General features: G+C 33.3%; 1 protein-coding gene across 3 annotated transcripts in view; it reads right to left on the bottom strand.

Moving 5' to 3' along the window:
* Atl2 (atlastin GTPase 2) overlaps positions 1-12974 on the bottom strand; it is a 55446-nt gene that overhangs the window by 19942 nt on the left and 22530 nt on the right. For all 3 annotated transcript variants that reach the window (XM_046441676.2, XM_058578470.1, XM_058578469.1), the window contains exon 2: positions 6462-6703. In XM_046441676.2, the coding sequence (XP_046297632.1) occupies positions 6462-6703 (242 nt within the window). The remainder of the gene's footprint in view (positions 1-6461; positions 6704-12974) is intronic.

The following is a 12974-nucleotide window of genomic DNA, read 5'->3' on the forward strand; positions in this document are numbered from 1 at the left end:
GAACACACCAGCTTCCCATTTGCTGACTCCTTCCACAACAGCCAGGCTAAAAAAATAAAAGTCCATCCAGAAGCCATAATAACTCAGCTTGGATTGGAGTAAAAGACAAAAAAGTATAAAACTAAGACCCAATTAGCATTACAATAAAGAAGGAGATCATCCCTAGTTAAAAGCCCCACAAATGAAAATCCTAACCTGTATAAAATAAGTACCTATGCAGGAGACAGGTTATTAACACTCAATACCCAAACTGGTGGGGAGAACTAGTATATACATTCTAACCATTGATTGTAGCTTAGTATTTTCAGTTGAATGTGAGAAAACTCAAGTCCCAGAAAAAAAACATGGAACATTAATTCTGAAATAATTAAAATGTGTCTAATCTTACTGATCTCCCATCCCTGCCTCATGTCCAACTCCTCTTTCCAGGGCTGGACAAATAGTTGGCATTACAACTGACCCGGGTCACAAAGTCAAGCAAAGAACATTTCTAAGAACTTACAGATTTGCTAAGGAGAAATTTAATAATGTAAGTTCTGCTTAAATGCATCTTTGACCATGAAGACATTGTGCTAAGTGAAATAAATCAGACGCAAGAAGAGAAATGTTATGTTTTCAGTCATGAGTTGCTTAGAGTGGTCAAGCATACAGACAGAAAGTAGAAGGGTGATTGCCAGGGGCTGAGAGGAGAGGAAAATGGATTTAGCATTTAAATAGTAACACAGCTTTAGTTTGTGAAAATAAAGTCCTCAAGATGAAAGGTGGTTGGTGATAGCTGCACAGAATTAATAAATAAATTTAATGCCTTTGAACTGTATACTTATAAATGGCTAATGTGGTGAATTTTTGTTTTGCCTATCTTACCACAACTTAAAAACAAAAAGGTGGCCTTGAGGGGTACCAAAACAGAAAAGGGAGATACCACCAGTTATTAAACTGCTATCTAGCCAACTCCAACACCCTCTAACAAGCCTACAATTTTTATTTTCCTTATGGACTTAAAATTCTGATCAAATTTTGTTTGTTTCTCACATTGGTAAAAATGATAGAAAATTCAAAATTTCAGATTATCACATAAGAGTTACAATGCTTCACTTAAAACAAGTGAAATATTCCCAAGTAAATTCAATTGAAATGGTTAAATGAATAAGCTAAACCTCTAGATTAAATCTGGAAGATAGTTCAATGAACTAATGAACCAGTATAAAGTATAATAATGTTTTAAAATAAACAAAATCCACACCTATCAGAATGGCTACAATTTAAAAGATGACATTTACAAGGAATACAACAACTATAAGTCTCCTATATTGCCTAGTGCAATTGGTGAAACCTCTTTGCAAAACTATTTGGCAGCCACTAGTAGAGCTAAAAAGGTATTTTGTCATATGACCCAAATTTCTACTCCTAGATATAAACCTAACAGAATTGTGTATATTCCCAAGTAATTCTTAAAAATTATATATATATATATATATATATATATATATATACACATATAAGAATATTCACAACAACTTTATTTAGAAGAAACAAAAACTAGAAACAACTTACATGTATATCAATAGAGGATGAGGTAATTAAATTGTGATATATTCCTCCAATGAAATATCACTTAACAACAAAAAGACATTTCTGATGCATTTAACAACACAGATAAATCTCTTAGACTTAATGTTAAATAAAAGAAATCAGACACAAAATATACATACTTTTACAAATCATGTCACTTCCAAAATAGACAAAAATAATCTAAGACAATAAAAGTCAGCATAGTGGCCTTTGAGAGCTGGAATAGTAATAACTGGGAGGAGAAATAAGTGAGTCTTTTAAAATGCAGAAAGTGTTTTGTCTTGATTTGAAGTAGTGGTTAAAAAACATACTTATTTAAAAATTAACTGGCTATACTAAGGTTTATGCATTTATTGCATTTAAGTTATAACACAATAAAAAAATAAAATGACCAAGAAGAGGCTTTTTAAGATATTTTCTTCCTCCAAGTACATTTCTTTCTTGGAAAAAGAACATGAAACAAAACAAGTTTTTCATCATGTATTCACACATTTCCCATAAGTCTTACAACTCAGACACTGTTAGCCTTGGAGAGGAAAGTGAAATTAAATTCAACATCCATAGGGCTGATTCATACATGTTTCAGGTGAGTTATATGTATTGCATATGATGCTTAAATATAGTTTTTATTCCTGCTCTTTGGCAGCATTCTAGAAGCAAGTCCTTAAATAGTAAAGAATAAAAACTACATAAAGGATAGTTTCTTTAAAATATCTTCTGAAAATATGCTATGGAAAAGTCAAAACTCTTATGTACCAAACAAAGCAAAGATCCTTCATTCATTTTGCTTGGAAACTAGTGGACAGCAAGAAACATTACTACATTTGCACTAGCACATGTTCTTCTGTCAAGTCTATTTCAGCTTCTGAAGTAAACAGTGAAAAGTAAACATTTATAAAAGAGCAATATAGTGTAGGAACATCCTATATGGAACCTCTACATACTGGAAATATGTGGGGAAATAATGAAATTGGCCTTGCCACTTAGTTTAAACCTCATTTCTTAAACTAAGCAAGTTAAAATTTTACTAATGCTAATATTAGTAATATTAGCATTAGTAAAATACTAATATTACTATGTAGAATTATTATGAATACTCAATAAAATAATACCTGTTAAGTGCTTAATAATCACAGTACCTAGAATTCAATGAATACTCAAATACTGTTATATGAAAAGACACTGAGGAAGAATATATTTTCATCTATGAAGTCTTCTTGCCGAAAATGAATAAAACCTGATTCTGATCAAGTCTATAGAATCAACACCAATGGGATAAAATTAGCAAATCCAGAAATGTGCAGCTCTATAGCATAATTGGTCTTTTCAACAAATAACTTGCCAAGAAAAATAGAAACAGGGCTTAAAACAATTTAAAAACATCAAGTCATAATGTAGATCTCATCTGGTTGGATTCAAACTGTTAAAACATAAAAAGCATCTGTAGCAAGTAAAAGGTTGTAAACATTTCACAATATTCAAAAATTATTACTACTTTTCTGTATGATGACATTATTATAATGTCCTTTTCTTTAAGAGATACTGAAACATCTACAAATGAAATTATATGCTTGGGATTTACTTCAAAACAACGCATTCAGGTGTGGAGTCAGCTGGACTACAGATGAAATGAGATTGATAAGAGTTCATGATTTCTAAAAATAAGAATGTGGGCATTCATTATATGATTGTCTAATCTGACATGTGTTTAAAATTCTTTTTTTTAAAGGAAACTTTTTTTTTAAGAGAGAGAGAGAATTTTTAATATTTATTTTTTAGTTTTTGGCAGACACAACATCTTTGTTTGTATGTGGTGCTGAGGATCGAACCCGGGCCACACGCATGCCAGGCGAGCGCGCTACCGCTTGAGCCACATCCCCAGCCCCATCCCCAGCCCTAAAATTCTTTATAATAGTTTTTAAAAGAAAAAATAAGAAATGATATAAAGTAGAAGCAACTCTGCATAGAATTAAGATCACTAGATAAGTTCAACAACAGCTATCATTTACAGTGTCAATATATTAAGCACGGTGTTAAGTATTACATATATTACATAATTTAATTCAATACATTAATTTTTGATTTCTGTAAACTGATTCCAGGAATTGAAAGTACTTTTATGGTAGCCATGTGACAAGTTGATCAGCTTTTTTCTAACAATTCCTATTGATACTAGAGTAATCTATTTCACTTTGAAAACATGTCACAAAAATCAGCTAACTAAAAATAATTAGATCATCAACAGATTAATGGTTAAATAAAGCACAATATCATCAAACAGAATATTAAAGCAACAAAAATAATGAACTGTGAGATGTGTACATTTTACAGTAAGAACTGTAACAAAATAAGCCATATATAGAATATCTACAGTATGATTTTATTCCTGAGAAGTTCAAAAATGGGAGAAAAGAATTTATGATAAGAGGTTCAGAATAATAGTTACTTGAGGGGATAAAAATTAACTGAGTGAGAGAACAAAGAGGGATGCTCTATATCTTCATCTGGGTGGTGGGAATATGAATATCAAGTAGTAGCTCAAAAAGAAACCATAAAAAAAGCTATTAACTTCACAAGAAAATGAGACCTAAAAATCAGAATTTCCCCTATATTTAGAGATTTAAAATAGAAATCTCAAAATAATCTTAGATTTTAAAAGCTTGCTACTGAAGTTTTTGAATTTTTCTAACAAAAAGCTCACATTCAGCCTTATGTTAGTATTCCTCTACTAATTACTCAAAATAAAAATACTCATCTATTTCTAAACTATAAAGTAAAAGGTTTACACATTTAACTCCTTTAGTGAACACACACTTACATAAACTGACTCATGTCAGTAGAGAAGACACTAAAAGATGATACAAACTGTTGCTCTTCTACTTCTCTCAGCTAGCATATCATCTTTGCAGGTATATAGGTTGAAGGAAAGTATTCAAATCTATCCCATTATTAGTTTTCCTTCTTTACTTACATCTCATGGGAAAAGAATGATTAACCACCAAATCAGTATGTGATCCCCCAAATCAGACACTATGTAATATAATTTCTGATTAACAGAATAAGGTGACTTATATCAGAAATTCTATATGAAAACTCTATAAGTTAAAATGCATAAAGATAATTTCACCACAGAAGCCAGTAACTAGGTATATAACCTTCCTGAGGTCATCAGAACCTTTCCACCGCTTCAGTGCCTCCTCCAGAAAGGGGGAGTTCTGTTAGTTCCACGATTGTGAATGACAAATGTAGGCTGCTACTCCTCCTCTAACAGTCACTAATTTGACCAGAGATGGAATCAGAAATGCTACCTGAGGTGAAACTTATCTGTCATTCCTAGACAAGCAATCTAAGCTTCTTTCCCCTTCTAACATTCTACTTACTATCTGTGACCTACTTGGAATCAAATACATTTACAGTGAACAGCTCAGAAACAGATAAATATGAAATACACAAGAAGTTAAGGAGTTAAAAAACATCAAAATTCTTTAATATCTTCCAAATTATATATTTTTTTAAAAATATGCCACTATTTATACATTTTCTATTTCATATATTAAGCTCTAGAAAATAAGTCTAAATGAAAAATCGTTAACATTCCATTCCTAATTTCCTAAACACATAAAATGTCATTCATTAATATGAACTACCTTCTTGATACTCAGGCATACCTGAAAAGGTCTAAAGAGATACCTATAAAAAGACTTTAGTAAAAAGCTTCTTGGGAAACCAACTGGGAAAGTTTACCTTATTTCAAGGCAAACTCAGATTTACACAGAACTTAAAAAGATGAACACTCAGATAATTACATAATTCTGTTAAAAGTTTTATTTCTAGTGGCTTATGTCAAAAATTCCTGTAAGGCCACCTACCCTAAGTGTTCCACTCCAAAATTTTCAAATCCTTCTTCTTGGTCCCTATCAAACTTAATCCCTCCCACTTGACTCCAGCTTTTAGAAAAACACTAAGTCAAGTGGTTTTTATTTTTTGTTTTGTGTTTGACTTTGAAAGTCAAAGTCAGGGAGAACATAGTAAATATCTAAAAGCAAAAGTGTGTAGAGGGAGGGAGATTCATCCGGCAAACAGACATCAACAACACACAGTAGCATTAAGTACTGGAGACAGGATAATCAATGTAAGTCCCACCACTAACAAAAAGGTAAACCAGCCAGAAAACTGAAGTAATATTAATAAAACATGCCATGAGAGCTGGGAAGAGAATTAACAAACTTGGACATCAAGAAAGGCCTACTATGAAAAGATTAGCAAAGAACAGGATATTTGAGAATAACATGACATACTAGGAGAAGAGCAAACACTACAGTATACTTGATGTAAGGATGCAAGCAGTAAGGCTCAGATACCATGGAAGGCCATAGAAGCCACTCTAAGGAATTGGACTTTATTCACTAAAAGTGACTTATTTGAGAAACACAAGTATACTTTGCAAGTTTCTATCAGAAAACTTCACTAACAGTAAAAGTATCTAGGAAGATGAAAGTGAAGAAATAATAAAAAGGGAGACAAGATAAGTAGTACTTCCAATATTTTCAGGATATACTCAAACATGTTGGACTACTACTATACTGCCTAGAATATAGAGGTTCAAGCATATGCATCAATATGTATTATGTCCCAAAAGGAACAACAGAGATAAAGAAGAATCAAGAGCTCAAACTTACATTACTGTCTTAATAGAGAAGTCTAATTAAAGAACTATATTTCTGTAAAATTAAAGAAACAATACTTGTTTTATATATATATATATATATGTGTGTGTGTATATATATATATATATATATGTATGTATATATATATATATATATATTTTTTAAATAACTGGTTGGCAGTTATTTGTTTTGATTAGGTTCAACTTAAAAGACACTATTCACCTTGTTATACATATATCTAAGCATGAAGTCCAGCAGAAATGATTTCCCTTTACGAAAAGCTCCTGCCACAGATACCACAACTATGTTAAGATCTCGTATGTGCTCCTGTAGCAGTATCTGCTCCAAAGCTTCTTCATCAAGCTCAAAGTTATGGTCATCTTCATGAGCAAGGACAATCTGTACTGGACATGGTTTCTTCATAACCTCTGAGTTTACTAGGTCATCATCTTCATAATCCTCCCCTAGAATTTTAAAAAGAAAGAAAGAAATTACTTTATTCCCTGTATTACAAAACTTTTCATTAAGAACCACATCTACAGCCAAAGTTCAAATGCACCCCCCACCACCTGTTCTCATCTGAGAATAATTTAATAAAGAGAGAGTCAAGTACTTTTGGACTTCCCGCTCCTTCTGTAATAGGACAAAGAATGCTGGTCACATTTACCCCTTGAGCACTGCATCCTTCTGTAAAGGCTTTTTGCTACTGTATGCACCAAGAAAATACAAACTGACAGGGAATAAAATCAATTTTTCCTGATACTTCAGATTCCAATTTTCCCTGGAAAATTATTCTACATTACAAAGACTAAAACATATATATGAATTTTGAATGTTGGAATTTTGAATATATGAATTCATTCTGGAATTTAAAGGGCAAAGTTAAGGTTCTAAGAAGCTTCCAAAAATGCCACCATAAAGCTAAGTCCCTAATTTTGTAAGAGTAACCTAATATGGCTGAGGATATAGCTCAGTGGTAAAACACTTGCCTAGCATTCATGAGGCTCTGGGCTCAATCCCCAATACAAAAAAAAAAAAGTAACCTAGTAGTATAGCCGTTATTAAATTCTTTATAAAGGAAGTCAACAACACTATTTCAAAATGTGCTACAAACAATGACAATGCATTATAGAGAGAAAGAAACTTACAGAAGCAAAATTTTGGGAAGTAAAAGAAATCAATATTTAATTAAAGAAGATATTATCACTGTTTCATTGTCATACCACTATAGCCAAATATGTTATTTAAATGCACAAAAAGTTGGGGCTGGGGAGGTGGCTCAGTGGTAGAGTGCTTTCTTAGCATGCGTGAGGTGCTGGGTTTGTTACCCTAACCACATTTTAAAAAAATAAAAATAAACTAATAAAATAAAGGTATTGTGTTCATCTACAACTTAAAAAAAAAATTCAAATAAATAAATAAATGCACAAAAAGTTGACTTTCCAGGAAAGACACAATACAGTTAAATTCCAAGTTAATACATCATTAGAAAGTCCAGATAAACAATAAAACAGTATGCAAATTGTGATTAAAAGCTTCCAATCTTAGTCAATGGTTAAGTACACAAGCCAGAGGGCAAAACTGCCTCAGGGAATGTCACAGCTTCTCTGTTTTCTCATCTGTAAAATGGGGATCATAACAGCACCTCCCTCACAAAGTTGTCATCAGGATTACATAAATTGAAACATATATGGTACATAATAAGTTTATATAACAGTAGTTTTAAAATAACCAATCCAACAGGAGAGGCTTTAATTTACACCTTGAAATGCCAAAACACTACAGTAATTTTCATCTGCCCCGTAGCTATGTACTACACCACCATATACCCATTTGCTCAGGCACAAATCTGAGAGCTGTCCTTGAAACACCTCTCCTTTCCATTACTCCTAAATTTAATCAATAGCCACATTCTTAACTTCACCTTCATGTCACAATTTCTGTTGATAGCATCTCTATTCCCATCACCACTACTTTGACCCACTTAGACTGTAGTACCCAACTGCTCTCTGTCATTAAGGCACTTACTCCCTTCCCCTAAACCAATTCAACCTCCAGAGTAGGAAATAAATAATGTAGTCAAATGTAAATTTGATTGTTACTCTCTTTCTTAAAATCACTGTTACAGAAGACTAATGATTAAAATCCTATACACGCCTTACAAGATCCTGTACATGCTACCAATCTCTGGCTGCATTGGTGCTACTTTCCCCTCTTTAAACGAAACTAGTCTTTTTTTTTTTAGATACTTATGCCATTAAGTTCTCTCTAGACTCAGACTTTACTTGTGGCATTTCTCTGCCTGGAATACTCTTTCCCATGGTGTTCCCCTAATCAATTCATATTTATTCATTAATTCTCAGTTTAAATGTCATTTCCCAAGAACAATAATCTTCCCTGAGACACCTAACCAAGTTTAGTCCTTCTATATTAATACAATATTTTAATATTTATGTAAGTACATATTTATTATGTCTCCCCTTCTATAGTGCCAAACCACTGCTTGAAACTCAATTATTATCGTCCCACTATAACCAGAGTATTAAGAAAAACAAGCCAAAAAAAACAAAAAACACCCACGCTCTAAGTTCCTTACCACAACCTCCACAGTACCATGTGATCTGACTCCTGCCTCCCCTCTTATTTCTTATTACACACCCCTGTTCATTCCCAAAGCCCTGGGCCATTTGGACTTCTTCTTGTTCTTTTAACAGGATAAACCCATTTCCCACCTTAGAATCTTTGCCCAAAACTTTTACCTCTGAATGGAATGCTCTATCCCTAAAAATTCACGTGGTATCTTACCTCCGCCCCACCCCAGGCCTCAGTTCAAATGTTATCTCCTCTGTGTGGTCTTCCCTGTCCACTCAATCCAAATAGTGACCCCATCCCTAACACTTTAAAGGGTTTTTTTCATAGTCCTTTTCAATATCTAAAATAACCCTTTTACATTTATTTACATTTGTATCTTCTAGTGTTCAACACTAATCTTCTTGTTGATCACTCATTCTATCTTCCAGTACCTTAACCAATGCTTAACACTTAGCCTAGAAGATGCTTAATACTTTTTGAAAGAATATATTTAAGCATTTCACTCAGAAGTCTTACATCTACCATTATCTATTTTAGAAGCAAATGTAATAATTAATTAGTTTGGGGAAATCAAAGCAAGTCAAGAGTAGTTAAGGGTATTGACCACAAAATTACAATGAAAACTGATGGTTCCACAAAGTAAAACACTTTGATTTAAAGGAACTTAAAATTAGTAAGTACTAAAATATCACAACCAAATGTGGAGATTGGTGATTTTGTAAAAAACCAACAATTTTGTTCTTGTTGTAAAGAAAGCATTAGTTTTCTTTTTTCCTTAATTGAAAAAGAGAGGGGGGAAAACCCTAGGAAGAAAGCCTTTATTAACATAAAAATTTACCTGGATTAGTTAGCTATAGTTACCTTGTGGCTAAGTTTTTTTCATAGACATGAATAAAGATATGCACCTCAGATAAACACATACAGAGGCTAAAGACTTTAAAATGCAAGTGTGGCAAAAATGTTTCAAAGGTATCATGGAAAACACAATGATGTGATTCACCTACCTTAACTCCATGATGATATCTCCACCATATTTGGCATAAATAAACATAAAATATTTCATCAAACACTGATAAAGGCAACTGAATAAAAGAGAACTAAAGGTAAATTTCATTAGAATACCTGTAAATATCAGCATCTGGTGATTACCTACAATTACAAGTCTCTGAATTTAGTATTAACCTAATACTTTAAATGTCAATTAAGTCTTGTGTATAGAATACTTATTATATTTCCATTCTTATATGCCAAAGTACCGGAACGAGTAGATTTCAGTCCTACAGTATTTTTCCTGATTCAGTTCCAAGTCATTTCTCCCTACTCAGCGCCAAAGTGGGTCTTTCAAGGTTAAAGCTAAAAGACAACTAGATGATTGCCAGTTTCTCAAATCTCTCTCTCTCCTTACCTTAGCACTAAGTATATCTAATAATCTATTCATCACAAGTCCTACAAAAAGGCACCTATCTTTAAAAAGACCCATGGTTGCCAGGATTAAGGGAGAGGGAAAGATGAATTACAATTTTTTTAGGGCACAGAAATGAATTCTCTATGATACTATAATGGTGGATACCTGATGCTATACATTTTCCAAAAACCCACTGAATACGCAACCTCAAGAGTGAACCCTAGGGGGCTGGGGATGTGGCTCAAGCGGTAGTGCACTCGCCTGGCATGCGTGCGGCCCAGGTTCGATCCTCAGCACATACAAACAAAGATGTTGTGTCCGCCGAAAACTAAAATATAAATATTAAAAATTTTCTCTCTCTCTCTCTCTCTCCCTAAAAAAAAAAAAAAAAAAAGAATGAACCCTAATGTGAACTATGGACTTCAATAATAATAATGTGTCAGGGAAGATTAATCAATTTTAACAAATGAACTACTCTCATGCAAGGATGCTGGTAGTAGAGGAAGGAGGAGGAATGTGAGAACAGTACTTTCTGCTCAATTTTGCTATGAATCTAAAATTGCTCTAATAAAATAAAATCTACTTTTAAAAGACACCTGTCTTTTTACTGTTTAATCATACTTCATCTTAAATCTGTCAAATTCATACATTCAACATGGATTCCAACAGCAAAATTTACACTTTAGAGCTGACCTAGATCTGTCGGCAAACCTCAAGCATAATTTTTAGATAAGACAATAAAATGGTGCTACAAATCTGCATTACAATAAACTGTTACTAATATTAGATTACATCAACTCAAAACTAAACTTACAAGAAGAGAACAAAGTAAAAATCAATTTGCTTTTCAGAAGCAATTAAAGTGTATTTTAGGTTATTATTCATATTTCAAACAGAAATCTCAAATTTTTATGGAAAGTAACCTTAATTCTGTCTACTTAGTCCATTTATAAAACCAGTTATCTGAAAGAAAGCAAAGTAATGTTTTAGAGTCCAGTACTAAGACCTAAACTTTTATAACATATATTCAAATGAAAATAGAGCTAAGCATTCAATAGTTCATTCTAGCACATATTTTTAAAAACCTTAAAGAGGTTACATCAAGGTCCACCTTTTTTTAATATTTATATTTTAGTTGTAGTATTTCATTTTTATGTGGTGCTGAAGATCGAACCCAGTGCCTCACACGTTCTAGGCAAGCACTCTACTACTGAGCCATAACCCCAGCCCTAGGTACACCTATTTCTAAGAATTTATTTTAAAGGAATAAACAAAAATACTAACAAAGATGTACAAGTTTACTAGTGTTATTTCTGGTAGTTAAGATTAATGCTGAGTATCTCAAAAATGGAAAGTGGCTGAACTTTGAGCCATATTACACAGCTTTAAAAACACTCTTAATAGGAGTGTTTTGTTTTTTTAATTAGTAGGAAAAAGGCAGATTACAAATATAGATTAACCCCAGTTTTGCTTTGCTTTGAACCTATAAAAATACAGGTAAATGGGGCATGAGAAGATTGGAGACTTCAAGTCATTATAGCAACTGGTACCAGAATTCTCTACCAAAAGCAGAAATAAAATTAGACATAACAAATTAAGGCATTATTTTCAAACCCTTACTCAAGCAATATAAAACAGTAACCCCTAAGGCAACACAAGGTGAATTGTTCCCCCAGTTCTTTGGACAGGAACAATTCCCTCCACAGCATGATGTACTAGAACACAAGCAAATAAAGATCCCAGGATTACTAACATAATAGGAATCTGTAAGGCAGGGTGCAGGAGGAAAAGGAGTTGTGCAGATGTGTGCCCAGAGTCTTCAGCATGGGAAATAATACCAAGGGGACAGCTACTACAGGATTAGGAAAGAAAAAGCCACAGGAAGTCAAACAATTCTGAGAAACTGTGGAGTTCTGACCCAGTCAGAGTGGAGTTATCTTACAATTCAGGTGGCATCAAGCTGGGACACTAGAAAGGCCACATCTTAGAACTACGGACCATGTTCTAGAATAAAGCCTTTTGAAAGACCATTCAAAGCAAAACCTAAAATCAAGACTTGGAATGATCTGCATGACACACAGTTTGAAGATTTAGTACAGACAACTTGGGAGGATGGGGAAAGGTCTTCTAAATTTTCCACAGATCCTCAGTAATGAAATATAGAGCCAAGCCTACACAAGGTCAAGATCTACCAGTAACTGAACTGCTTGCAACAACAAAATCTCGATAACAGAATCTCACAATGCATAACATGTAATATACATGATCAGAAATTACTAGACATACAAAGAAGAAAATGTAGTCCATAGTCAAGAAGGAAAAACAGCAAATAAAAACTAATCCTGAAATGACCTAGACTGGGAACTTAGCAGAGAAAAGCTTTTAAGTAGATACTGTAAATATATTCAAGGACTTAACAAACAAACAAATAAGGTCTTAATAATAAATGAATAAACGGAACATCTCATCTAAGAAACAGACTATTAAAACATAAATGAAGCCAGGCACAATTGTGTATGCCTGTAATCCCAGGGACTCAGAAAGCTGAGGCAGGAGGATCCCTCTTCAAAGTTCAAAGCCAGCCTCAGCAACTTAGCTTCTCTCATAAATAAATAGGCTGAGGGTGTGGTTCAGCGGTTAACTGCGAGAGAGAGAGAGAGAGAGAGAGAGAGAGAGAGAGAGAGAGAGAGAGAGAGAGAGAAAGAAAGAATATTCCAGAACTGAGAATTACAATAATT

Source organism: Marmota monax, unplaced genomic scaffold (genome assembly GCF_021218885.2).
Source record: "Marmota monax isolate L192 unplaced genomic scaffold, Marmota_monax_Labrador192_F-V1.1 WCK01_AAM20220418_F8-fsc00010, whole genome shotgun sequence".
In the NCBI taxonomy this organism is placed as follows: Eukaryota; Metazoa; Chordata; class Mammalia; order Rodentia; family Sciuridae; genus Marmota; species Marmota monax.